This window comes from Lissotriton helveticus, chromosome 1_1, assembly GCF_964261635.1.
Source record: "Lissotriton helveticus chromosome 1_1, aLisHel1.1, whole genome shotgun sequence".
In the NCBI taxonomy this organism is placed as follows: Eukaryota; Metazoa; Chordata; class Amphibia; order Caudata; family Salamandridae; genus Lissotriton; species Lissotriton helveticus.
This window is the reverse complement of record NC_136057.1, coordinates 1,467,305,054-1,467,331,322: the sequence shown is the minus strand read 5'-3', so window position 1 is coordinate 1,467,331,322 and position 26,269 is coordinate 1,467,305,054. Positions and strand designations below refer to the sequence as shown.

The window sequence follows — 26,269 nt, the reverse complement described above, 5'->3', positions numbered from 1 at the left end:
TGGAACACAGATGTTTAGTAGTAAAAGTCTGTTTGTTGCAAGCGAGGATAGCTAGAATCAAGGGATCTTTCTACATGTGTTAATAAAGTGGTTCCAGGTACCCACTTTTAGGTCTCGCCTACGCAGCGCTGCATAGGAGACCTTTAGCCGTTGTGCAGCTCTTTTTCAAAGCACATACTCGTGCTTGTGGCAGCATACGCCTTGCAGGAGTGCGCAGCGTGCGCCACAAGCACGAGTAAAAGCTTTGAAAAAGAGCACACTGCACGCGCACGCATACACGCACACACCACTCCCGGGCCAGCAAACACATGCGCGCACCTCTCTCCTCGCCCACTCAACACCGCAGACAGTTGGGTTTCCAAGGATGTCTTGCTTCTTTTCCTTGTCTTTCTGTATGTCCTATTCTTCTTTGCCTCACTGTGTGTATCTCTCCTTTTAGCACATCCTTTCTCTTGTGTTCCCCATGTTGTCTTTGTCATCTGTGTGATGAACATTGCAGCTATGAACGTAAACATCCCAGCATGCACATTTTTTCTTGACTGGAAATCTGGAAATGTAACTATAAACGTGCACCGTGCCTTTCTACACCCGTTAACCCTCGCCTTCTGGATTCTTCTACAGAAACAACTCCACTTTCTTCACCTACTACCCCTTATAAATGCCAAACTATCGATAGCCACGTATGTTACAACTGGAGCCTGTGATAACCTGTCCCACACCACCAGGCACGTTCAGCCAGAGATGCCTCTTTCACATCTGCCCTGGGCATGCTACTCTCTGCTTCCGGATGGTGAAAGCAGAATTGCAGATTATGGACTACAAGTGTGTGGGTGGGGGGGGGACGTGACACGTGCAAGGAGCTGCTCAGTGGATGCACCCGCTGCCAGGGCTTTAAGTGGGCCGGGTCACGAACCCGGTAATTTAACCCCTTCCGCGCTAATGACAAAGCCAGCTCGTCATGGGCGTTACCTGCGCTACGCGGATGACGAGCTGGCTTTGTCATAAACAGCACGATTTTCAAAAATCATCGCACAGCGGGAAAACCCGCTAGCGCGCATGCGGTTAAGCGGGCATTGGGAGGGGTCCTATGTTCATCTCAAACTTACTGGCAATAACACTGACATTTCGGCAATTAATGATAAAAACACTGAATAATTCATGTCCCTGAATTAGTGTCTGGGTATAGTTTACATGTTTAACACTATTAGGCAAGGCTAGCTTAAGCTACTTCCAGGGTGTTGTAGCTTATTACTTTTAGTGTATTCTTTCAAATAGATTGCCTCTAGCTGTATATAAAGGCCAAGGTTGGTCTGGAGTGAAGCAGAAGGCAGTGTTTCTCACACTGCCGGCCAGTGGCTCAAAAATGTGTTTAGAATTCATGGCCATCCAATCCCTGGCCTCTCTGCAGAGTGCACAGAGCAGTGGTCACCTATTCCTGTTATTCTGTGCCAATGTGTGCCTACATTTTCTGTGTGTGTTTTTTAGGTCTGTCGTTAGCTAGGGCCTTTTAATTTAACCTATTTTATTTTTATAAAATACCTACTTATAGTACCTACTTGTGTGCAGCATAGCTAACCACTTATACAGTCCCAAAGGCGAGACCTATTGGCTATGCCAGTGCTTGTTTAAATCTTCTGGTACATGTTGAGGCAGAGCTACATGTCCGACAACAGCTAGAATCCTGGCATAGACGCTGTTTTGGAGTGAGTATTTCCTCTGTCATGGTGTTGGATCAGATATTTGCACTTCATCTATGTAGCACCACATCACATTCACAAACCAATATTGCAAGTAACCCTAATCTAACCTAGAAATAACCACAACTCATCCACCTAGTTAACCACTTCGACGCTAATGACAAAGCCAGCTCGTCATGGGCGTTACCTGCCCTGCGCTCATGACGAGCTGGCTTTGTCACAAACAAGCCATTTACTACTTTTTCAGCGCACAGCAGGTAAACGCGGTAGCGCTGAAGCAGTTAAAGAATTAGTCAACAAACGTACAAGAGTGGGGTTAGAGCTAGGTGGAAATTGAAAATCCTCCCATCTTTGGGGGAAACACAAAATAGGTAGCAACATCCACTTCCTGATTTTTCTCTGTTGCTATGATGGAGGAAATTTAGCCAGTCGTTTCTACTCCATAGTTCTTCAGAAATTAGGCATTTTTCAGATACCATCAAAGACTGAAAAGTCTAAATATGACCTATCAATCCTTCCATTGTACTGATTAACTTTTCTTAAATGCTTCTTCTGACACGGCAGCATGATGGGCGACAATATATATTTTTTGTTTTTCAGACACAAACCACGAAAGTAGAAGCTTGTTTTGGGAAAAACTCAAAATAACTTACTGTTAGATGTTTTTATCATTTCCACCCATTATTTGAACAGTCTAAATGTTCAGTGGGTTACATATCTTACACTGTTCACTAAATGTGGCAATTTATACATTTAGGTAGATTGCCAACATTTTGTGGCATCCTGTTCTTTTACCTTTATGAACTAGTACTGCACCTTTGCTATAGAAGTGTTTGGACAGACCAGTGATTTATCAATTTAATTTTTTCAATAGGTAAAAGATGTGTTAAAGACATCATTTTGGAAATTGACTTAAAGGCAAAACTCCCTGCTTCCAGGGGAGAATTAAACCCGAGAGGAGATGGATTTATTTACACACAAGAGCAAAACCGAGACCATGGAGAACAAAGAAGTCACAGTGTAAGTTCTCCAGGGACAGGAGGACAACACTATGTAAGTTTTATATCCTTTTTCATGCAAAACAAATTCAGTATCATAAGGTAGGGTAAGAGTATCTTTGTCAACTAATCAAGATTTAAAACCTAAGCAAAAGTCCAAAGTCCCATTGTCTAAAGAGAACAATTTCAAGTTTTGCAGTGTGAATCTATTGTCATTTACAGGCTGTTGCTAAGTACGGCATCTGGGGCCTGATGTAGATAAATCTGAAATACTGATTTCTTAATAGCGAATTTTACCGATTCGCTATTAAGAAATCGGTATTTCCTATGTAGGTAAAGATTCAGTAAAAAATACTGAATCCTTAACATTCCTTGTTACCGAATTGAGATTCGGTAATAAGGAATACCTACCCATTCATTTATATGAGCTTGGAGGCACATAGGAATGAATGTGAAGACATTCACCATTAGCGATTCGGTATTACTGAATCGCTAACAGTGGGAGCACTTTCAAGGGTGCCAGGATGTCACAAGGACACCCTGTTGCACCCCTGAAATGTGCATGTGTGCACATGTGGCGCACATACATGCCCTAAGGCCATGAATGTGTGCCACATGGCACTTAACAAAAAACTAAAAAAGTAATTTTTTTAAAGGAAATCGGTAATTACCACCAACTTGAAGTTGGTGGTAATTACCGATTTGTTAAGGCGGAAAAGCACTCTTTAATGTGCTTCCTACATTGCATTTAAGGAATCGGTATTACCGATTCCTTAAATGCGAGAGCAATAAGGAATCGGTATTTACTGATTCCTTATTTACCGATTCCTTACCTACATTAGGAATGGCTAAATACTGGTCAGTAACGCTGAAATTTACTGAATTTCGGCGTTACCGACTGGTATTTAGCCACCTACATCTGGCCCCTGGTGATTAGCTTGGAAATTTCCTGTTTTTGGGGTTGAAATTTAAAAAGCTGTGTGTTAGCAATAGGTTTGTTGTGATGACTCAAAACGTCAACTTGAAGTGTCCACTGCTTCGTACCTCTACAATATCTCAGTGATCTTTTTGAGACCATTTTGGAGATTCGCTATGAAAAAATTCTATGGAGTTTTTGCACTCCTTGCATTACTAAATTCCTGCACGGATTTATCTTCCCATCAAATCACAACAAAACTATGTGTAAGGTCTCTGCCTGTATCTAGTAAAACAGTTTGAAAGCTCTTAATTGGGACTGCTTATGCAAAGACCACGAGAAAAAAGTCAGCAGAAATTGTTTCCACTTAATATAGAATAGGTCCAGTGTACCAGCGGCCGGTGATGACGCCCGACACCGGGAGGTGGTGGATGACAGCAGTATAGCGGTGCATCGAGGACAGAGGCGAGGCACACTGTGTTAAGCCCTGGTGCGTGAGGTCCAGTGCGGAGGTACTGAAACGCGTGACTGTTCCCAGAGAACGGACAGTAAGTGTGTGCCTGCGACGAGAGTGGTGCGGCTGGGGACCAGGGGCTGTATCGAGCCTAGTCCTAGTAGCAGGGTGCACAGAGTACAAGGACTCAGCACGCAGGGCTTAGTTGGGAGGCAGACACCCTTATTGGTAAAGAAGTGCGGAGCCGAGACAACACCGGAGCGAGCATCGTAATTGGGAAGAGCAAGGCAGAAGTGAGAGAAACGAGAGGGAGGCCCAAAGGTGACACCGCACCGGGCCACACCTCAAATTGAGTTGCACTCAAATAACAAAGGCGGGTGGCGGGGTAGCCGAAGAAGCTTGCACACCAACGCCCCCCCTAAGTGCAGGAGCACAGCCATACGGGGGAATAAATCAAGACTGGGCACTGCGAAAGTGGCCTCATCACCTGGATAATAGCGACCTGCACCGCCAAGGAACGAACCACAGAGGGCGATCATCTTGTGACTAACAGCGAGGCCTGCCATCAATGGAAAGCAGTCTTGGCAGTAAGAGTCCTTGAGACTTGAATTCTGTGGAGTGGCAGCTCCTGCTAGAGAGGGCGCCCACTCATTGGAAGAAGATCAGTGCGAAGGTGAAGGGAGGTGACACGGGAAACAGGCGAGTCACACTCTCCAGAAGTGAGAGTGGGAGAAATTGTGCAGGGGCCACCATCAGATGCTATTGGAGACTAGCAGTGTCCGTGGATGGAAGGAGCAGAGTGTTCCTATGCCCAGGGTGAAAACGCGCAGTCAGGAGCAGCGCGCACAGACGCAGTGGACCAACAAGTGGCAAACGGCAATACCACTGACACCACCTTATTACCATAACGTGCTAAGTGCTTCAAGCAGAGGGAGTAGTGGCTGACCCATCACGTCCATAATCCACTTACCTTGTATATACCCAGTCGGCAAAGATAATGGGCAGACAGTAGGCAGGAACGAACATGCAGTCCACTCAATCCACAGCGCCACCCAAGCAAACAGAACACGAAAAGGAGACTGAAGAGAATGCGGGGAATCCCACATTGGGATCTAAGATAGACACTGTACTGCAAGCGGTGACTCAGCTAAGTGTGTCCCTGGCGCAAACTCGCACGTCTTTAGAGGGACGAATAGATAAAATCACATCAGATTTCACAATACTGCAAGAAAGCCATTGTAAACTAGCAGAGAGAGTAGATGTGATAGAAGTGGAAATGGAAGAGATCCTCCCTACCACTAAAGCCTTGGCTAATGAAGTGCGGACACTGGGGGAGAAAGTGCGCATTCTGGAGGGCGAGATAGACGACGCAGAGGGGCGCAATAACGTCTGGATCATAGGTCTGCCCGAGGGAACGGAAGGACGAGATGCAGTGACTTACACGAAGACCTACCTGGCTGAGGAACTTGATGCCACCAAACTCACTCTCCCCCTTTTTCATAGTAGAAATCAATCAATCTATCAGAGTACTTGTAGAGCGCACTACTTACCCGTGAGTGTCCCAAGGCGCTGAGGGGAGGGGGGGGGGGGGTGCTGCTACTGCTCGAAGAGCCAGGTCTTGAGGAGTCTTCTGAAGGGGAGTAGGTCTTGGGTCTGTCGTATGTGGGTAGGGAGGGTGTTCCAGGTCTTGGCGGCGAGGTAGGAGAAGGATCTGCCGCCGGAGGTCGTTCGTTGCATGTGGCGGACAGCGGCGAGTGCGAGGCTGGCGGAGCGGAGCTGGCGGGGGGGGGGTGTAGAAGCGGAGTCTGCTGTTCAGGTAGGTTGGTCCGGCGTTATGGAGTGCTTTGTGTGCGTGGGTGAGGAGCTTGAAGGTGATCCTCTTATTGACGTGGAGCCAGTGTAGGTCTCTCAGGTGGGGGGTGATGTGGCTGCGGCGGGGGACGTTGATGATCAGTCGGGCGGAGGCGTTTTGGATGCGTTGTAGTCATCGTAGGTGTTTGGCTGGGATTCCTGCGTAGAGTGCATAGAGTTCCTTCGGGCCGACGGCAACCAGGAACTGGGCCCGACCTTTCCTAATCCAACTCCTAAACTACAAAGATTGGGATGCAATACTGCAGGAGCTACTCAAATTGGAAGAGGTCAGAGTTGATGACACTAAAGTGCTGTTCTTTCCGGACTATTCCCTTGGAGTCCAGAAACAGAGAGGCACGTTCATGGCAGTCAAAAAGAAGATGCGAGAGTTAGATATAAAATACTCGCTCCTCTTCCCTGCCCGACTTTGAGTGGTAAAAGACGGCTCCACTCAATTCTTCAATGAAGTGGAAGAGGCATGGGACTGGCTTGAAGCTGAAGGACACAGCATGTCACCGGGTAAACGAAATACAGTCACAAACTCTCAACAAAACAGTTTCAGGATCTGACAGAGGCCTCGTGGAAAAGCCGGGAAGAATCCGACGCAGCTTAAGGCTTCTCCCAACTTAGAGCAGCGACTACAGGAACACCGTGCTGTTCTGCAGACTGCAGCGACCATGCGACGAAGCCAAGAAAATAGAGACATGGATGCTTCATCAGAATGCTCCATGAGTGCATAAGCACTCATGGTGGCCACTGGGCGAAGACTCGCAACCATTGCCAGAAGTGACGTCCCAAACAGCAGATGAAATTATGTAATACAGGAATAGAGTGTCACAGTCATTTTATAAAGAGCCCGATAAGGTCAGTAGTCCCGGAGAGGCAAGTGTAGCTCAATGGGGCGGTGATCTGACTGTATGAATTGTGAATTTAAACACAGGTGAGCCTTCTGTCTCCCCCCTCGCTGCCCTCTCTCCCGCCACGGGACAGTAGGTGCTGAAATATAGACAAGTACTGAGAAGGAGGGGTCCCAGCGTAAATATAAGAATGAACACACAATTTACAAAATAATTTATAAAGACAATGAATCAATCCGCATTGTTTTTATTCACAATGGGTATAAGTTTATCGAATATGGTAGTACAAATTATAATCAGTTGTACAGAGCCCCAAGGGAAGAGGGGGAGGTGATGAGGTGAGGATAGTGCGGTAAAGGGAATCGTGACAGTAAAATCAACCAAGTATCAGAGATGCAATTGTATGTCAATTTCAATATACAAAACAAAAGACCATAGGTTCAATGCATCACTAAACATATATCATACTTCACAAATTACATTTAATGTTAAAATATTGGCATAAAGCTGATAAACAAGGAGCAATTGTCGACGTTTCGACCCTCAGTAGTTCGCAGGGATTAGTAGTAACCTTGCTGTGGGGTCTTCATCAGGACAGGGTGCGGGGCAGGCAACCTAATCAATATATATTAAAGGATTATTTAATTATAATTGCTCAACTGGTCGTAAGACACAACACGTTTCGTTCAATTAAAGTTATAAGCACACAATGAGGGATAGATAGAGCATACCAATTTAGTTGATGCTCATCTTGTAAATAAAGGCCTGGAATAGCGTCTCAGGAAAATTGTTCAATTCTTAAAAGAGAAGAAAGTAAAAGAATTCATTAAGTTGATAACGACCGGTAGGTCTGGAAGTGGAGGAATAGACATGTCGTTTATAGCACCATTGCTGAGCATGGTAGTGCATCACATGGCCAGTATATGTGAATAAAATTGACTTATAATGAGGGCGTTCTGGGAGCGGTGGAGGTCGAATCTGGCCCAAGGACGGTGGATATGGCAATATCTGGAACAAGATATTCAATTAGGATTTGAGGCCATGCGGGACAGTTATAGTCGGCATCACTAGTGAAGTAACGCAGCTTACCCGGAAACTGAATTGCGGTTCCGCTTTGGTCCGAGGGTATTTTGAATAAGGGAAATTCAATCCACGGCATCTGTGGGGGAACACGAAAAGCGTGTCATAGATTTAGTTATAAATTACAATTACGGGCTGCCTAGGGCCGAAATCACAGGGAGATATGACTCACCGTAAGCCGAATGAATCTGGTGTGTTGTGTCGCTCGTGTTTGCAATGGCGAACCGAGCTTCCTGGTTTTACCGTAACTATGGTGACGGCGTCACGTGACCCTGGACTGGGGTGTGGACATAGTAGAAAGACCATCGGTTGTATAAGATCTTAAAATGACTGAAACATTTAATATAAATTCGACAGGGTTGGAAATGATTAGACGTAATTGTAGAATGTCTACATAAGATGTTTGTCATAAGGAACACTCAATGCGTGTTAACTCTACAGAGTAATACCAAGCAAGGGGAGTGCGTTCCAGCGCACAGTGAAGGCCGACCAATGACACCTTGGAATGATCACAATGTTAATATTAATTGGCATGAATGCATACTCAAGAAGCATTAGAGTGACAAAAGCGATGAGACTTGATGTACTCGCTATTTGGTGGTAAAATTCCGCACGGGAACAGATTAGTACAGTGCATACATTTGTAATCACAAAACAATTACAGACAGGGTCAAAGAAACCATATATATCCGTATGGCGTACCTGTCGTACGATGGTAAGGCCATATATTGACACAGTAGAAAACATGACAAATGATTAATAATTAGACAAAGAATGTTAATGATAAATTGCACATGATCACTTTTTTAGGGGTGTGCATGTATGGCTGAATTGCTGCAATGGCGTAGCTCTCACAGGAGGGTATAGGCCAATTCTGGTCAGCGACATTAGGTCAACAGGCCTAGCAGTTTAATATTAGATGTGTGGCCTAGGAAGACCTTAAGGCAGGGTTGCTAGTTGGGAAAATGAACTATCCTGTTCATTGAGACCTTTGAGGATTGAATCAAAAAAGAGCATCCACTTCAATTCGCGTGTGTTAAGGATACTGGAAATGTTGCCCCCACGAGGTCCTAACACTGCCTTTTCTAACACAACCCATCGGAGACTTTCTGGGGGTGTGCAGCAAGTTTGAAGTGATCTACAAGCGGTGCGCCCTGGACCTCGCACCTAATCCGGCTGATATGCTGAAGGATTCTCACTTTGGCCTTCTGTTGTGTTTGACCAATATAGATCAATTTGCATGGGCATATCGCGTAGATAATATTGGATGTGTTGCAGTTACTGTGCGATCTGAGCTGGATTTTATGTTGATGATACTCAAATTCCTTAGTTTGTATTGCAGTGTCGCAGGCCTTGCAGTGGCCACATCTGAAGTGGCCTACCACTGGTGGAAGGTTCCATAGTGAAGTAATAGTTGGATCATCAGGAGTTCGTAGGAAGGACCGTACTATATAGTCTTTAACACTTTTTGCTTTCTTGAAAGCATGTAGTGGTGTACCCATTAGGTTGACATCATCAGCGATTAGTTTTCAATGTTGATTCACAATGCGTTTGATCTTGTTGCTTTTGGTGGTAAATGTTGTTACGCGCACAATCCTGTCTTCTTGTTGGCCAATATTAACTTTGGGCGAAAGTAATTGCTCTCGCGGATAAAACCAGGCACACTTCCTTGCTCTTCTGACAAGTCGTCGAGGGTATCCACGTTGCTGGAGACGATTTGAAAGAACTTCAGATTCCTTGAAATAGTGGTCTTTATTTGAACAGTTCCTACGGATACGTAGGAACTGCCCGAAAGGCAAATTGTCACGAAGTGCTCGAGGATGATGGCTGTCGTGTTGTAACAAAGAATTCCTTTCAACCGGTTTGCGGTAAAGTGTGGTAAGTAAGGTACCTGAATTCTCATAAATGGTAATGTCAAGAAAATGTATGGTCTGATTGAATCGTGAATTTAAGATGCGGAGATTGTTGATTAAGCCATGTGAAGAAGGAAATTAGTCCATCCGAGTCCCCGTCCCAGATTAACAGAATATCATCAATGTATCTCATCCAGAGACTGAGTCGGTCTCTGAATGGATTGAAATCATTGAGGACAGTGTCATCCTCGAAGGCTGCCATATAGAGAATAGCCACGTCTGGAGCAAAGGGGGCCCCCATTGCTACCCCTGATGTCTGGAGATAGAACTGATTTTTTAATATAAATTTTTTTTTTGTCATGGCTATCCTAAGAAGGGCCACAATGAATTCAGTAGGAACTGGTGCAGGAGCGGGTCTTCGTTGTAGACATCTGGTTATCACAGCTAGAGCTTCTTGTTGAGGAATACAGGTATACAGCAAGACCACATCACATGTTGCTAACACTTGATGTTGAGAGTCGAAGGGTAAATTCTCGACGATGTTTATTGTGTGCATGGTGTCACGTAAATAGGATTGGGTGGATTCAACAAGGGGTTTTAGGAAAAAGTCAATGTATCTGCCAAGAGGCTCAAGCATGGAGCCACAGCCCGAGACGATGGGGCGTCCAGGGGGGTCTACCATGCTTTTGTGAATTTTGGGTATGGTGTAAATGGTGGCCAGTCGAGGGCTTTTTTGATTGAGATAGAGAAACTCGTTTTCAGTCAGGAAACCCTGATCAAGGCCGGCTTGTGTCAATTCCAAGATTTCCAGGGCAATAGCTTTGGAAGGATCAGATCTCAGTTGTTGGTAAATATACCGTCATTCAATTGACGAAGAATTTCAGATTCGTATTTTGACACATCCTGAACAACAATGGCACCGACTTTATCGGCTGGTTTGATCACAACCTCGTTATTTCGGGCCAGGGATTGAAGTGCCGCCTTCTCTGTTCTACTTATATTGTACTTAGTGTATGATTTCTCTAGTAGAAGTTGTTGTACATCTCTCCAAACCACGGCCTCATAAGCCAGGATCTTGTGTGACATCGTACTGGCAGGAGGAACAAACGTGTAAGGTATTCTGAGACCCGTTAATGAGGGACTGGAATAGGGTCCGGAGTTGCGAAAAAAGTATTTCAGCCGAATCTTACGAAAGAACTTGAATAGTTCGGTTTGTGTTGTAAAGTTATCCGGTTTGTTGGTGGGGACATACGATAACCCTTTGCTTAGTACTTTAAGTTCATCGTCATTCAAGTTGTGTTGAGATATGTTGACCACGGGACTGGGAGTCTGTTGGGAATTTACCACCGGTAAGTTTTGTTGCGGGTTACCCTCTCGCCATGCTGTTCCGGTTGGAAGTGCACTTGCTTCTGGGTTTGGCCGCGACCTCCATCCCAATTGCTCGTATTATGCTGTTGGCTGCGTTGTTGGCCGCGCGGCCAGTTGTTGCCCCTGCCACGTGGTGGACGCCATGGTCCTTGTCGCTGTCCTAAAAAAGGATAGTATTGGTTTGGCTGATATCCGTAGTCTTGAAAGTTGTGAAAGTGACTTGGGCCTGCTTGGTCCTGTTCGCCCTCCGAGCTGTATGATGAATCAGAAAAGGTGGTATAATTGCGTCTTCCTCGGTAGGACCCATGTCCTCTGTTGGTGAAGCGCCCTTGGTTATCCTGACGATAATAGTCTTCTTGCAGGTAGGGGTATGTTTTTTTCTTGTTGTATAAACGTATGTCGCGTGCTAATTTTTCCAATTTGCGATTCTGTGTGGTAAGATCGAAGTCCTTGAGGGAAGCTTCAAGATTACTTAGAGTGTCCTTGGCACTCGCAAAGTTCGCGTCGGCCGCTATCTCCGCCTTGAGTGTTTTGATTTCTGCGGCGATCAGCTGGATCTGTTCGGCTGCGGTTTCCACACCCAACACTATCCAGTGGCGAGAGCAATTGTTGGCAACGTGACTTAATCCCTCTTTAAACTTAGGTACCTCAATGAAGATGGCTGGTTCTATTTTGATTTGTAGGCCCATGGAATGATGTTCTCTTTAAGGTATCTTGTCAGAAGGTGACCATGCCACCTGGTATGGACCAGTTTCTTCTCCAACCGCTATAAACGTGATATTTTGTCTTTAAGAGTATCTGCATTTTCAAGGAGTCTGTCAATATATTCCTCTGAGTATGAAAGAAGTTCTCTTTCAACCATGGTGTGCTGGAAGCGAAATGAATTCAAGAGAAGAAGACAACCTCGCAGACCAGCGTCTGCTCTAAGTATTGTATATACGAAATATAGAAAAGACAAGGCGCAGTGAGCATAACAAGCCATAGTTATAGGGCCTAAGCTTTAGTCAGCTTGCAATACGCGTGACTAAGGCTACCCCCTCTACACACTAAGTAGCATGGCACGTATGTCTGGCAGTTGCCGAGAGGCACAGTTCAAAGTTTGGGCAGACATACGTTGTCCCTCTGCCCAGTCCCAGTTACACAACACAATGTCTAATCCCCCACATTACATCTCACAAACACAACATTGGGAATTACGCATAGAGAGATTGCAGATTAGACCTCGGCTACATGTATGCACCATTCACCCCCCTTATAGGGTAGTAAGCCGACTGCCCATACACATATATCATGTAATTGAAAGATGCTGCCGACAATAATAATTACTTGGAATTTCAGGGGTATGAATACGCCAGAGCGCCTGTATAACACCTATGCGTACTTAAAGAGACATGCGGCCCATATAGCATTTTTACAGGAAACGCATATATCGCAACCCGACATACACAGACTACAGCGTAAGTGGAGAGGACAGATATTTGCCACAGGATGCTCCTCATACATGAGGGGAGTGCTAGTGTGGGTCAATTCAGGCACACAATATGTGTCTGAAGAAACGTAAATAGATACTCATGGCCAGTTTGCATTGACGAAAGGCAGGCTGAATGGTAGACAGATAGTGCTGGGTTCCATATATGCTCCATTCTGACACGCACTATCAGCAAAGCTGTCCCGATGGTGTGATATCCCTTGGTTACTGGGGGGAGACTACAACACAGTATTAGACACAAATTTGGACAGATCATTCCCGCCGCTGCAACAGACAACTGCTGCATCCATTGCTAAAGGCCTGAGTGATTGGTTACATAGATGGTGTGAGAAAGTGCCATCCTTCTTGCATTGGTATGCCCCCACTTTTTGCTGAACTGCTGATGTGCTTTGACTGAGTGTGCCCTGGGCTCCTGCCAACTAGGTACCCAGAGCCTGTGTTCCTTCCCTAAAGCTGTATTGAAACAAAACCCAATTGGCATCTCTGGCCACCTATCAGCCCCTAGTAAATGGTACCCTAGGTGCCCAGGCCCTGGTGACCAGAGAAGACCCCTAAGGACTGCAGCACTTATTGTTCCACCCTTAGGGGCCCTGTGCCCTGACACACACACACTGCCTTGTCTGGCTGAGTGGCTAAGTACAGAACTAAACAGAGAGACGACATGGCACACATCCCTGTGTGCCATGCCCACAGAACCCACTGCCCTGGCATACTTCAGTCACCCCTCTAGCTGGGTGCCCTATGCCAGTGGTGTGGGCATAGGTGCATGAGCCCTGTGCCCCTACAGTACCCAGAGCCATTCCTAGGCACTGTAAGTGCAGTGATGCCATTAAGAGTATATGGTGCTGGGAGGTTGTCATTACGAACTCCACAGCACCATAATGGCTAAACTGAAGACTGACAAGTTTGGTATCAAACTTCTCAGCACATTAAACCCGCACTGATGCCAGTGTGGGATTTAATGTAAAATGCACCAGAGGGCATCTTGGAGATGCCCCCTGAAAACCTAACCTACAATCCACGTCTGGTCTGAGTGGCTGCAGAGGCTGCCACACAGCAGACATGTTGCTGGACCCCTGGGTGGAGAGCCCCCCGCTCTCCTGGGCCTGCAACAATGCACATCCTGGGCGAGGTGCTAGGTCTCCTTCCCCAGGATGGGCACGGGGAAGCTTCAAAGGCATTCCGCCTCTGTGAGCTTCTCCAGACCATTTGCTGTACTCAGCAACTGGCCCCCACCAGTTCCAACCCCCACTCTGGCGGGAAACCCTACGTCAGGAAGGGCGGTGTGCCAGCCTGTGCCAACCCCACCCCTCAGGTGGGAGAGGCGAGGTGAAGCACGACCATCGGGCTTCGACCATCTTGAAGATGGGGAGCCCTGCCCAATCGCAGCTAGGCTCCTGTCCCCTCCCACAGGAGAGTAGCAGGCTAGGGGGTGTACCCACCCAAGAACAGGGTCTTGCCCTACCTGTAACGCCCCTAAAGTTAGTATTTAGGGACACCCTGAACCTTCCTTCCTCAGATCCCGATACGAAAAGAAGAAAGAAGATCAAGAAGAAGAAGACCCGCCGTGCAGCTGCTACCAACAGGACGACACCCACTGACTTGGCTCCAGCCCTACCGGCCTGTCGATCCTGGAACCTACTCCTGCTTAATCCCGGTGACTCCTGCAGACAGCAACCTTGGGACACCCGGAGGACCTTCCTGCCTTGATCCGCTTAAAGACTGGGACTCCCATAAGCAGAGGCTCTGCTTCAACAGCCACCCCCTGGTGCCAGCCAGGAAGCTCAAGACCTGCCCACTCTGCACCCGCCGAGCCCGGCCTGGGCCCGAGTGACCCAAGACCACAAGGAAGTCCCCCCGGCGACTGGGACCCAAAGTCCAGTGCCCAAAGACCCTCCTCGACAAAAGCCGACGCCTGCAACCTCAGAACCAGGGACCCCACCAACCACGACCACCTGAGGGTAAGATTCCCGACACCAAAAGACACCCCTGCACCCGGCTCCCTGCAGCCCCCTGTGCCTGCCTTTGGGGTACCTACCTCTTCTCCAAGATCCCAACTTACCTCTCGGAAGTGGTGGTCGCACCTGAAGAATACCCGTCCCCGAGTCTGCAGCCTTTGTTACCTTTTTACTTTCCCCGTTGAATAACATTGAGCGGCCAGCGGCTCAAAAGCACCCTGCACCCAGCCGCCCGAGTGCATCTGGCCTTGCACCCTGTGTCCTATCCTACTTCCCCATTTGCCCTGAGCAAGTGACCAGGAGCCCAGCTCTCAAAGCCACGTGGACTGCTAGCCAGCAGCCACCAACCGGAGTTCCCCTGCCCCTCATTGGATAACATTGGGCCTAACTACCTCTGCACCCGGCCGCCCCTGTGCCGCGGAGGGTGAACCAACTGTACCTACCTGACCCTGGGGGACCCCTGAGTCTATGCCCAGAACCCTAACTTCCCCAGTCGAGTACTCACCTGGAAACTGGTAACTCACTTACCTACCATTGGATAACCGTGACTGGTTTGACTCGAAAAATCTTTTAAGTGTGAAGTTTTGAAAACTTGAAATATTCCCATAAAATCAACCGAATTCCGAATTCCGAAGTACTCACCTGTGATCAGGGGAGAAGCCAGCACTGCATCTTGTAGCCCAGTACTGAACGCAAAAGTAATCCAAGTCGGGTTTACTAGTAACTTGAATTTTCTCCATAGGAATCAATTGTTTGCTTTTCTGTGAAATTTCTTCTGTCTACTTTTGAAAACTTGAAATATTCTTTAAAAATCATACAGAATACTGAAACGTAATTACTTACCTGTTTTAAGTTGAGACCCCAGTGCTGGACCTAGGAGCCCAGTACTGGATTACAAAAGTAACCAGATCATACTTTAACTGCAACCTGAATTTTCTCCCATTGGATAACATTGGCAGTTTTTCATTGAAAAGTTTCTAAGTGTGAACTTTTAAAATAGCTTTATATTCCTTAAAAATCACTGCAATAACAAAAACGTTTTTACTAAACTGTTTTCAGCTTAGATCCCAGGACTGAATCTAGGATCCAGTCCTGGAACTACCAGAGTAATCTACAAAGTAACCAGCGGTATTTATGTAGAAAACCCCATTGAGCTCAATGCTAAATTGTGTTTAGTATTGTGTTGCCTACTGCAACCCCTGTACCTATTGTGTTTACACAATTTCTTGTCTTTCTGCAAAGTACTCATCGGAGACCTCTCATATTGAGAACAGTTTATGTTTGATACCTGTTGGTTCTAAAAATAAAACAACTATATCTTTGATATAAAAACAATTGGCCTGGAGTTCAGTCTTTGAGTGTGTGAAACCTTTTGCTGACTGAGTGGGTTCAACAAATGCTTATTACTGTCCTCTGGTACTGCCTTACTGCTCGACCAAGCTACCACTTTAGAGAGTAAGGTCACACCTGGCTTTAACCTCTGTTATACCTCTGGGGTTTGTGGACTCTATAGACACTGAACCTTATCTTGGTCCAGTATATATAGAGCCACTTTCTCACATTGGTTGATCAACGGTGGGATACAAACTTCATTTGTTGGACTACTTGGTTACCATCTGATCACACCACAGAACTCATGAATTGCATTTAGAATTCTGAAATTGTTTTTTCCAAAAATACTAAAAGTCTGGTAGGGCCTTGCTTAAGTCCCATTAGAATTTTAGAAAAATAAAAGTCACCTTTAGTTAGGGTAGGGGGTTAGAACTGTCAGATTAGAATGTCTCAACAGAACCCAGCTATTAGTGGAGATAACATGGATCTGGTTGAGGAGCTCGACCTCACACCTTACTTGCACTTGAATTTCAAGGAATTGAGGTCCCTATGCAAACTTAAAAATATAGTCCTGGGCTTGCATCCAACCAAACAAGGGCTCCAGGAGCTCCTGGCTGAGTATGCAAAAGGCCACCCCTCTGAACAGGGTGACACCCAGTCAGAGGAAGAAGAGGAGGAGGAGGAGGAGGAGGAGTATGATACCAATCCCCCCCCCTCTCTCTAGAGAAGTAAGGGTCTCTACGACTTTAAATCCAAGGATCAGCTTCTGGGAAACTGGGAACCACTCAGGTGGACTGGGCCCCAGAGAACACATTGGGAAGAGCCCCAATGAAGAGGACAACTTCTTAGCAAAGTTGGCCAAGAGATTAGATCTAGAGTCCAGACTCCTGGCTCTAAAAAAAGAAAGTAAGAGATGGGTTTAGCTCCCATCTCTGGTGGCAGCAATGCCAATCATAAGGATAAAGAGCAATCTTATGATCATAAGATCCCTAACGGGATTGTCCCTAAATTTGAGGAAGGTGATGATATCACCAAGTGGTTCACAGCCTTTGAGAGGGCTTGTGATATCCGAAGATTAAAGAAACCTCTCTGGGGGCACTCTTGTGGGAACTGTTCTCTGGTAACTGCAGAGACAGGCTTCTGACCCGCTCTGGGCCAGATGCAGGGTCCTATGACCTCATGAAGAAAACTCTGATTGAGGGATTCGGACTCACTACTGAGGAGTATAGAATAAGGTTCAGGGGGACTCACAAAACCCATACCCAATCCTGGATAGATTTTGTAGACTACTCTGTAAAGACACTGGATGGTTGGTTAACTGGACACAAATGTGCATGATTTTATTGGACTTTATTATTTGTTTATGGAGGAACACTTTTTGAGTAATTGCGCAAATGAAAAGTTGCATCAGCATTTGGTAGACCTAGGTCTAATTTCTCCCCAAGAATTGGGAAAGAAGGCAGACCATTGGGTTAAGACTAGGGTGACAAGGACAGCCACTGGGGGTGACCAAAAGAAGGTGGTTACAAAACCTCCACAGGGGAAGGGTTTTGAGAATCCCCAAGATAAAAAGTCTGAGTCTTCCAAAGGCCCCCAAAAACCGGTACAGGTGGGTGGGTCCCAAACTACTCCCTATGTGCCTCAGCCCTATAGGGGGGAGAACTTTGATCCTAACAAGGCCTATTGTAACAACTGTAAGAAGTTGGGACATTTAACTGTAGACAAAAACTGCCCCTAAAATAAAGCCCTAAGGCACCCAGTACAGCTACTCCAGGGACAGTGAATCTACAGATGGGATCAGAGGAGTGCCCAGAGCAAATCTGGGAATACACTCAAGCTAGTCTAATCTCCTTGGGGAAAATGGAGTTTGCCACTGTAGCTGGTTGGCCACCCAACTGTAAAAAGTATTTGCAATACCCCTCCATTAATGGAACTAGAGTAGAAGCCCTGAGGGATACAGGTGCCAGTATCACTATGGTGAAGGAAATGCTGGTTTCCCTAGAGCAATAATTGATTGGGAAAACTTACCCAGTCACCAATGCTTGACAGCATTACCACCCAACGCCCTATGGCTATGGTGACATTAGGTTGGGGGGAGGTTACTGGCCTGAAACTGGTAGTGGTCTCTCCACAATTGCCAGCTGACTGTCTGCTTGGAAATGACCTGGAAACCTCAGCCTGGGCTGAGGTTGAGCAAATAACCCATGCAGCCATGCTGGGTATCCCGTAGACTGGTGTGTGTGCAAACCAGAGCACAGAGCAAAAAGAAGAGTGAACAAGTAGGTTTGGAGCCTGAAAGTATGGCCCAACTAGCCAAGAGAAAAAGCAAGAAGACTGAGGGACCAGCTTCTACACAGCAAGCCTCTCAGGACACCTCTCCTCAGGGAGATGATTTGGAAACCCTAGAGGGAACTGAGCCCATGGAGCTTGAGCCTTACCAGGTTGGACTCCTGGGCCCAGGGGGACCCACTAGGGAATAGCTGTGCCAGGGTCAGCGAGACTGCCCCACTCTTGAAAGCCTGAGGCAGCAAGCTGTTTCAGAAGCACATGGAGATGTAAGTGGTACCCACAGAGCTTATAGGGAAGAGGGATTACTGTATGCTGAGGCAAGAAACCCCACTCCTGGAGCTACTAGGAGGGTGGTAGTGCCACAGAAGTACAGGGAGTTCCTCCTAACTTTAGCTCATGACATTCCCCTAGCTGGACATCTGGGGCAGAACAACACTTTGGAAAGGCTAGTTAGCCACTTCTACTGGCCCCAGATGCACCAAAAGGTGAAGGAGTTTTTGAGCTCCTGTGTTACCTGTCAGGCCAGTGGCAAGACAAGTGGCTACTCAAAGGCCCCCTGATACCACTGCCAGTGGTGGAGTACCCTTTGAAAGGGTAGGTGTGGACATTGTGGGTCCACTTGAACCTCCCACAGCCTCTGGGAATAAATCCATTGTAGTAGTAGTGGATCGTTCTACTAGGTACCCTGAAACAATTCCCCTTAGGGTTACTACAGCTCCTGCAGTAGCCAAGGCCCTCCTGGGTGTCTTCACCAGGGTAGGGTTTCCTAAGGAGGTGGTTTCAGACAGAGGTTCCAACTTCATGTCTGCTTACCTGAAACAAATGTGGAAGGAGTGTGGTGTGCAGTACAAGTTTACTACCCCATACCACCCACAAACTAATGGTCTTGTGGAAAGATTCAACAAGACATTAAAAGGTATGATCATGGGGCTCCCTGAAAAACTCAAAAGGAGATGGTATGTCCTGTTGCCATGCCTGCTTTTCGCTTATAGGGAAGTGCCACAGAAGGGAGTGGGGTTTTCACCCTTTGAACTTCTGTTTAGTCATCCCGTAAGTGGACCACTTTGTCTTGTGAAAGAGGTTTGGGAGAGGCCTCTCCAAGAACCCAAGCAAGACATTGTGGACTATGTACTTGGCCTAAGGTCCAGAATGGCTGAGTATATGGAAAACCTCGACAAAAAGAGAGCCACCCAATTATCCCACAAGGACTGGGTATATTCAATAACAGAAAACAGATGTCCCTCCAGGAATCATTTCATTCAATGTAATTGTTCCAAAAAATGTCACATTCGTAATCAATATTTTTCATTATTAAGCAGGAGACAGTCAACCAACCAAAATAGCTGTCTGTATAAAAAACAAATTTTATTCTTATATTCACTTTTTTCTTATTTATATTTTCTTTATACTAGGCAACACACACATAGCTGGATAAATACAATTTGGTTTCAGTAGTGTGAAATCACCATTTACCACAATTATGGATATTGTCAGATTACCATAATATGAGACACAATCGCAATCATATGTGTATTTTTATGTATTCAAATTACAACATATTTAGCAAAATGGTGATAAAGTGTTGACGTTTCGGTCCTCCATTGGTCTATCCGATCCATAGGACCATCATCAGGACGATGTAGTTGCACATGTATATATCTAGTGAAAAACAAGCTACAATTTTAAGATGTTCCCTGCATATTTAATATAATTGTGCTGCTTCACACATCAGGACAACAAATGCACCCATATAAAACCGGACTACCCAGTGAGTGAGATAGTAAAAGGTGTAAATCACCCAACTAGTGTGAGACAAAAACACACGTGAGAACTTATTGCATATCAATAAAGTCCCTTTAAAAACCAGTTAAAAATGTCTGAACTTAAATATAGCATCAATTCACCTTATCCTTAGGCAATTCAATCCACAAAGCGATCATAAATTAGATCACTCAGCAGGCTCCTTATATGTAGATCTGCAATACAACATAACCTTAGTGAGCGTCTGAGAGGTTCCCATACTTATGTCTATATGTACACAAGACGGGGGGACAGCAAAACCCAAAGATACTTACATAGCGAACACTGAAAAACATCAATGACCTATGAAGAAACATAACAAGGCTTCAGTACCCAAATATTTACACAATTGACTATAACCACCAAGTCATATACCAACACCTCAAGGTGACTGAAGGAAAAGGTACTCACTGAATTGAAGTGAAGTTTAATCAATGACCTAAGTATGGGAAACATACGGTCACAATAATGAAATGAAAAAAAACCTAAAAAATGTGAAAATGTCATCATCTAATCTACAGAGAGGTCTCTCTAGGTATTTACACTTACTAGGATATAGGACTGGACACGTCTTAACGATCGCTCCGTCGACCCAGCTACAACGAGACCGAGTGACCCAAACGCCGACGGCGCCATCTTTTTGAACACTAGGTTCTACGGAGTTCACAACACGAGTTCTGACATCACCACACTGAATTACAGGTGGCTGCCATCTTGTAATGGATAGATAGGCATTTCTTCGCATGTGTGTTATTTATATATCACACAAAGTTTAATGAAAATGAAATAAACAAAATTGTGAAGCCCACAGTTGTCTGTACTATACGGTCACATATTATTATACATGGAGTAATGCGAGCCCATCACAACCATGCTCCGCGCATGTTCGAGCGTCATCACGCTGTATAACCGGTGGCGGCCATCTTATAGTGGATAATGCCTATGAGTAATTTACAGGTTCTTGTGATAACAAACGAAAAAGTTTTGTCACAATACGACAGAACAACACATACAAATGTGAATGCACTTTAAAGTCATGTATGTATGTAACAATTCGGACCTCTCACGCAGCTCAATTGATTACAGCATCAGCCTTCTTCCACTATATATCAATATTTTCCTGCAGACATGTTCCAATGTATATAGCTAAATAGCCAATAATGATCTAACGTGAAGTAGCTAGAGTATGCCATTCAATAAGCGAGTTCAGTCCTTTCTCCACTGTTTTATATTTCCAGATGCATTTGTTCTCCCTCTGTGTAAGCAAAAAATCAACATTAGTACATCTTCTAGTATTCTTGATGACTTCCAAGACAAACCATTTCATTTGTGTTGGACTATGTGAGAATGCTCGGTAGTGTTCTACTAATGGTGCAGTTAATACATTACACAGAATACGCGATTGGTGCTGTAAAATTCTCTTTTTAACTGCCTGAGTTGTTTTACCAATGTATGATAGGTCACAAGGACACTGCACACAGTAAATTACATTTTTGGTTAAACAGTTTGAGTGGTCACGTAACACAATTGCATTTCCATTGATATTACACATTTTTACAGTCAGAGTGGTGGCACAAGCAATACAGTTTCCACATGCATAATGGCCTATCACAGGTGGCATTCCCCATAAATTCTGCAAAGTAGGGGGTACTGGATCTTTGTATGCCCCTACTAAGTGATCCCGTAAGTTTTGACCTCTTTTGAAGGCAAATCGTGGAATTTGTAGCTGAGGTTCAACTTTCCTAATTAAATGCCAATTATGTTTTATTATCTTTACTATGGCATTGGATTCAGTTCCAAAGGTGGTCACACATGTGATAGGTTGTAGAGCCTGTGTGTTTATATCAGCATCTCTTTCTTTGTGTAATAATGACTGTCTGTCATAATACCATGCGCGTTTCATTGCATGTTTTGTTAATCTGTAGGGATATGCTCTTGTGACAAGCTTGGTCATCAACAATTTTGCCTCTCTAAAATAATCCTCCCTTTTGGTACAGTTCCGTCGTAATCTGAGGAATTGACCAAAAGGGAGGTTATCTCGTAGATTCCTGGGGTGGTGACTGTTGTACCTTAACAAAGTGTTACGAGCAGTTGGTTTCGTATAAAGACTCATTGACAGATGTCCCGCATCATGTGTGATTCTTAGATCCAGAAAACTCACCGAGTTTTGATCACTTTCCATTGTAAATTGAAGATGGTCATTTTGCTCATTAAGCCAAAAATGGAAATCATTTAGTTCAGATTCTGAACCTTCCCACACAATACAGACATCGTCTATATATCTTAGGTATTCTATCAGATGGGAACTGAACGGGTTATTGTTGTAAATTACATTGTCCTCAAAAGCAGCCACAAACAGGTTGGCTATATCTGGGGCAAAAATTGCGCCCATTGCCACACCCTTCACTTGAGCATAAAAGTCAGTATTGAATAGAAAATAGTTCTCTCCCAATGCTATATGTGCACACGCGACAATGAATCTTGTTGGCACTTGATGGGGACGTGGTCGTGATTCAAGTACCTCCTCAATTACTCTTAGAGCTTGATCTTGCGGGATGCTTGTATGTAAGCTCTCAATATCCATTGTGGCCAAGATATTATACTGAGGATTGTACTCCCTGCCTTCCAATTTGTTAATGACTTCTCTGCTGTCCTGCATATAAGAGCGGGTTTTTGGGACTAAGGGCCAGATGTAGGTAAATCCATTTAACCGATTTTTAAATACCGAATTTTACCGATTTTTACCGAATCGGTATTTAAAAATCGGAAAATGATATGTAGGTAAAAAATCTGTATAATTTACCGATTCGGTAAAAGTCGGTATCGGATGATCGGTATTTACCGATCGGTATTACCGATCGGTATGTACCGATCGGCATTTACCGATCGGCATTTCCAATGCATTCCTATGGGCCTTTTGGCCCATAGGAATGCATTGGAAATACCGATCTGTAATACCGATCGGCAAATACCGATCGGTAATACCGATCGGTAAATACCGATCGGTATTACAAACAAACGTGCAGCAAACAAAAGTGAAACTTAACACAACAGCCAATCAGGTGCAACCACCCTCCCCCTTCCTCCCAGGAAGTGCCTGCCCAGCCAGCTGCAACTCATTAGAAAGTTCTGGAGACAGGCAGAGCAGAGCACACAGAGAGAGGAGCAGGGGGAGAGTTGTTTGTGTTTAAAACCCAGGAATAATGGCAAGCAGCACTGAGAGAAAGAGAAAAATTAAGTTCAGCAACACTGAGCTTCAACTCCTAGTTGAGGAGGTGGTCAGGGTGCACACCCAACTATTTGGGAAGCTGTCCCTCACCCTGGCTGAGTCAGCTAAGCGAAAGCTGTGGCTGCACATAGTGGAAAGGGTAAATGCAGTGGGAGTCACCAGCAGGAGCATGGAGGATTTAAAGAAAAGATTTTATGACCTCAGGAGCCAAACCAAGAGGAAGCTTGCAGAGCAGCATAAACAGGCTGGTGTCACTGGAGGAGGCAGGAATCCAGCCCCCCCCCTGACTGAGCTGGAGGAGTTGGTGGCGTCTACCATCGAGCCAGACAGTGTGGTGGGACTGGGAGCAGTGGACAGCTCAGCCCGAGCCAAATCAAAAGGTAAGATGCATGCGCAGCACAACACCCCATACCAAGCAGCATCCCTTAAACCTCTGAGCACAGGCCAAGCCCAGTCCAGTACTGCTAGCACTATACAGGAGCAATGCATGATGGGCAATGTAGTCAGCTAATATTAGACCATGTATAACTGAACAGACATCAGCAAGGCAGTGAAAGTATTGCAGAATCATGAAAGTTAAATGTGTAAAGATTTATTTATAGTCACTGTGACACAGTAACAATCAATGTACATACGCTTATTTACACCTAGGGGCACCATCAGCCAAGCAAGGCACATCGACACTAGGGACTGCAGCAGCGAGGGAGGAGAGTGAGGAGGCAGGGCCAAGCCATGTGCAAGCATCGCAAGATGAGGAGGACACAAGTGGCATTGCACAGGAGGAGGAGACAGGCCTCACCCCCGACCTTCCACACTCCCCACACCTGTCACAATCACCTGCATTAGTATTCTCACCGGAGACTTCCCCAGTAATGCAACAGGCTGCACCTGCAACACCACCAGCCAGGAGGCGACTCGTGGCCACACTGCCCTTGATGGAGGCAGCATTAGATCAGGCTGAGCAAACTCCACCTATGCCTCATGCTGCACTGCAGGCAAACACTCATCAAGACACCATGCACAGACGTCGCCGCATGCCCAGCACTGCAGGAGGCACTGGAGAAGGCACTGTCTTCCGGGGGCTGGAGGGAAGCATGGTGCGCATCCAGCGCATGCAGGGCAGATCCATCCAGGCCTGCCACCGGCAATTCCGTGCCCTCAATCAAACTGTAGGAGAGATGGGGAAGGGCATTAATGATATAGCCAATTGCAGCAGGGACATGGTAAAATCGAATGACAACCTAGCTGCTGGTATTACGTCTGCTATCACGCAGCTGTGCGATAAGATGGACCACATCGACAACGCAAGGCGCAGGGAAGCCCGCGCTACCAACAGGGCGCTGAATCGCCTTGCCACTGCCACTGCACAGCTATGCAGGAGAGGAAACAATATGCAGGAAAGCCTAACACAAAATACGGCAGAGGTCACAAGGGGCATAGCCAAAATAACCAGTGCCCTAGAGGCAATGATGATCACTAATGCTGCTCACAATCCTGCCCTGGATGTGGCTGAAGGAGAGGACAGTAGTAGCCGCAGCAGCTTGGGTAGTGCTGTGGTGCCTGCTCGTAGGAGCCGGAGGCGCACAGCTGAGCCTTCAAGCCTGGAGGAAGGCAGTGGGGATAATCCCAGTGTGTCTGGGAAGGGGCAGAGAAAGTGACTCTCCAAGTTTGGGTGAAGTAACCCTGGACATGTTGTCCCCACCTTTGTACATTTTAATTTGTTGCACCTAAGTGCTGTAAGTTCGTGCCAACAGATAAATACTTTACTTCCATTCACAACCTGTCTGTGTGTCATTACTTACTCAGAAATAGTTGCTTGTTATTTCCTCACGCCTGTATCTCCCATCACTTGGTGTTGTGACTCCAGCAGGTTGTATGTCAGGCACGGCATTGTCGTCGTCATGGTCCTCGTAGTCTGACAACTCCACCTCTGTACCCTTTCTCACAGCCAAGTTGTGCAACGTGGCACAGGCAGCTATGATTTTGCAGCATGTTGTGGGGGTATACTGCCTTGCGCCTCCACTCTTGTGAAGGCATCTAAATCTGCTCTTCCAGATGCCAAATGTCCGTTCTACCACATTCCTTGTACTTTTATGTGCCCGGTTATACCTCCTTTGGCTGGGTGTGGAGGGGTTGAGGTAGGGAGTGAGAATAAAAGAACGTAGGGCATATGCACTGTCTCCTAAAAGGGAAATGGGAATACATTACTCACATGCATACTTGTAAATCTCACTGCAATATGTGTGAATGCTGTCGCAGACTCTGTCTTACCTAGGAGGTATCCTTCGCCAAATTCCCCTGCTGACAGCCGTTCATAGATGCCGCTGTTCTGAAATATATAGGAGTCATGTGTACTTCCAGGGAATTTAGCTACAAGGTCTGTGATGACGTACTTTGCATCGCAAATCACCTGGACGTTGATGGTGTGGCTTGACTTCCTATTGCGGTAAATGTATTCTGTGGCAGCAGGGGGACAAATGGGGATGTGTGTCCCATCAATGCATCCGATGATATGGGGAAATCTTGCCATCTGGTAGAAGTCAGATTTTGTTTGTACCAGTTCAGCATGGGTGGATGGAAATGAAATGTAATGCTCCATCCTGTGCAACATGGCGTCAAGGAATTTGTGAAAAAACCTTGAGAGGCTGCTCTGGGTCACCCCTCCCACCACAGCAACCATGCTCTGGTAGCTCCCTGACGCCAGCAGGTGGAGGCTGCACAGCACCTGTACATGTGCTGGAATTGCATGTGCCCTTGGGGTGGGGTGCTCCAACAGTGGTTTAAGGTCCCTGATGAGCTCCATGATGGTTACTGGAGCCAACCTGTACCTTTGTAGTATCTCCTCCTCTGTCAGCATGAACAGGGTGACCCTCTGCCTGTAGACCTGCTCCTGTCTCAGCCATTCCCTCTCTCCTTCCTCCCGTAGCCGTAGACGTCTTGCTATTACATAGAATGCCGCCATTGTGCAAACTGAATTGCATTTTGGGTCCTTTTTTATAGGCTGCACCTGGTTACCACCTGATTTGAATCCATGGTAAATTCCGACTCTCAAATACCGATTTTGAGGCAAAATCGGTATTTCTGGGCCTCCCTACATC

At 46.0% G+C, this 26,269-nt stretch overlaps 1 protein-coding gene across 2 annotated transcripts in view; it reads left to right on the top strand.

Moving 5' to 3' along the window:
* The window catches only part of LOC144828139 (E3 ubiquitin-protein ligase DTX3L-like), an 814,092-nt gene that overhangs the window by 388,657 nt on the left and 399,166 nt on the right, over window positions 1–26,269 (top strand). For both annotated transcript variants that reach the window (XM_078686257.1, XM_078686255.1), the window contains one exon: window positions 2,572–2,750. In XM_078686257.1, the coding sequence (XP_078542383.1) occupies window positions 2,572–2,750 (179 nt within the window). The remainder of the gene's footprint in view (window positions 1–2,571; window positions 2,751–26,269) is intronic.